General features: G+C 40.4%; 1 protein-coding gene across 1 annotated transcript in view; it reads left to right on the top strand.

Moving 5' to 3' along the window:
- Positions 1-1,830: 1,830 nt before the first annotated feature.
- mapk1 (mitogen-activated protein kinase 1) overlaps positions 1,831-2,656 on the top strand; it is a 48,164-nt gene continuing 47,338 nt past the window's right edge. The window contains exon 1 of the mRNA XM_048611692.1: positions 1,831-1,919. Coding sequence (XP_048467649.1) covers positions 1,831-1,919 — 89 coding nt within the window. The remainder of the gene's footprint in view (positions 1,920-2,656) is intronic.

The raw sequence follows: 2,656 nt of genomic DNA, 5'->3' as shown, positions 1-2,656 counted from the left end.
TTGGCCTGCTGCGTTCATCCAGCTCTGCACCTTGTTGTCTCAGTTTCTCTCTCTTGTTGAGACCTTCATTAGTTTTGGTTTGGAGCTGAAGGCGATCTTTGATCTGTTAGCAGCAGCATTTTTTTAAGAAAGGGAACAAACATTTGAACATTTGTTCAAACAAAAATATTTGTTTGAGGCCAGGCCTGGAAATTAATTGCATTTGGATTCTTGTTCAAAGTGCTGTAGAGATATTTTGGTCCCAAAGATGCATTATTCTCAAACAGATGTTTGGATGTTGATGGGGCCTCATGGAGTTATGGTGGCAATCAGCCTAAGAGAGATAATGTTAAGAAAATCCGAAAGAGAAACTAAGGTTTGCACAGATTTTGAACTGTGTTTTTGTCACAAGGATTATGGCTGCCAAAGCTACAGGAAGGATGTTTGACTGCTGTATTATTATTTTCCCATTACCAATTTATTGAGACTTTAGAGAATAGAATTTTAGTCATAAGAATTAAGCGACTTTCCCTTGGAGCTTACAGGAAGCTGTATGCATTGATCGGTGTCTTCAGAAACCAAGCAAGATACAATCCCATGCACCTGTGATTCTACACAGGGTGGAAACAGCTTAAATGAATTTGCCAGTTACATCTCATCTGTTTTTTCTTTTAATTTATCCCTCAACTGTGTCTATCTGCCTTTGTGCGAGTCGGGGGCTAGAATCAAAGAAGATTGGGTTTAAATCACTGTTTTACCTTGTTTAACTTTGCTCTGCTAAAGCTACTGTGTAATTAATATTTTAAAAAATTATTTTAGGTTATGAACTGCGAGTTTGGTTATTCAAAAATTCTGGTTATGAATCATTGGGGCAATTTTGCGGGTCATTGAGTATTCTAATTTTACTGTGTTGTGAATACAAGGAAAGGGAGGCTGATTTGATTTGACTGTCGGTCTCCTTTTGTAACACAATTCTGTCTAAGCCATTCATGATTTTGAACACCTATCAAAACTTCACTCTGTCTTCTGTCTTCTGAGAATAACCTCAGCTTCCCCAGTCTACTCACATGACTGGAGCCCCTTGCCCTGAAACCATTCTAATAAATCTTTTCTGTATCCTCTCAGACCTTCATAATGTTATTAAAATGTTGTGCATAGACTTAGAAACTGTATTCCAGTCATAGTGGAATCAGTATTTTATATAGATTCATCAGAACTTCTTTGCTTTTGTACTTAATACTTCCATTGATAAAGTGGAATATCGAAAGAAGCAAATTAAAAGCAGATCTGCTTCTGTTTGTACTCTTTGTAAATAAGTCACCAGGACTAGAAGAAATGCATCCTGGGTTGCCAGTGGAAATTGAGGAGGCTTTAGTGACACATTTGTTTCCACACATGCTGCGAAACTTGAAGTACTTACACGACTTTGTCCTTTTACTTGATTTCCAGAATCTGCTGTATGTTGCTTTTATATTGGCTTTAAAGGAGATCTTGTGGAGCAACGGATACATGCAGCAGTTCTAGGTTCAAGTCCCACTCCAGGACTTGATGGCCAAGGAAGTTGCATTCAAAAGGCAGCCAAACAGGTTGAGTAATCAACTTATATATCCTTCCGTCAAACACCAATGGCAGGCAGTAGGGCCGGGAGAAATTCCTGGTCAGCCAAATATGGAAAGAAAATTGAAATCTCCACCATCACTATATGTAGCTCAAGATTACCATTTGCATACAAAAATGAATGTTGCCACAGTAACTGGGCCGTCTTTGCAGGCTAGTTGGCTCAGTGACCTGTGGCCTGGCATGGATCAGATTAGTGTCATTGGCATATGTTCAATTTCTATTCCAGCTAGCATGGTTTTTGACCTGTTTACTCCTCTTACCTATGGAAGAGGTGGTGCATTGCGTCAGACCTGTCTTCAGGCCAGGAACCCAAGGAGAAGGTTAGACACTATCAATAAAGTACAGAATCCCCTGTGCTTTTCAATCAGTTATCAACCTGCAACAATTCGTTGCCAAAATCCCTAGGTCACTGTTTTCGCTGCCCAGTTAAAAATAATTTATACAGTATTGCCTCCCCTGCCTATCAAAGTATAATTTTGAACTCTTCACTAAAATTTCATCTGCCATATGCCTACCTGAGTGTCTTTATCCTCTTGAAATCTGTCACTTTTCTCCTTGCTGTTCTACATACTTTTAATTTCTGCAATATCTGCATGCTTTAAAATTGTGCCCTCTGCGCCCAAGTCATGGAATAATAGAGCTGAACAGCAAGGAAACCAACCCTTAGGTCCAATTCGTCCATGATGACCAGATATCCCAAATTAATGCAGTCCCTTTTGTCAGCATTTGGCCCATACCCCTCTAAACTCCCCTTCCTATTCATGTACCCATCCAGATGCCTTTTAATGTCGTAATTGTTCCAGATTTTACCACTTCTTATAGCAGCTCATTCCATGCATGCACTGTCCTCTGCGTGAAAATGTTGCCTGTTAGGTCCCTTTATATCTTTCCCCTCTCACCTCAAACCTGTGCCTTCTCATTTTGGACTCCCCTACCCTGGGAAAATGGCCTTGGCTATTCACCCTATCTATGCCCCTCATGATTTTAGAAAGTCACGCCGCAGTTTCTGACGCTCCAGGGAAAATAGCCCCAGCCTATTCAGCCAAACCCTCCAACC

The sequence above is a fragment of the Rhincodon typus genome, chromosome 24 (assembly GCF_021869965.1).
Source record: "Rhincodon typus isolate 14 chromosome 24, sRhiTyp1.1, whole genome shotgun sequence".
Classification (NCBI taxonomy): domain Eukaryota; kingdom Metazoa; phylum Chordata; class Chondrichthyes; order Orectolobiformes; family Rhincodontidae; genus Rhincodon; species Rhincodon typus.
Note: the sequence above shows the minus strand (reverse complement) of the source record. Positions and strands in the feature narration are given on the sequence as shown.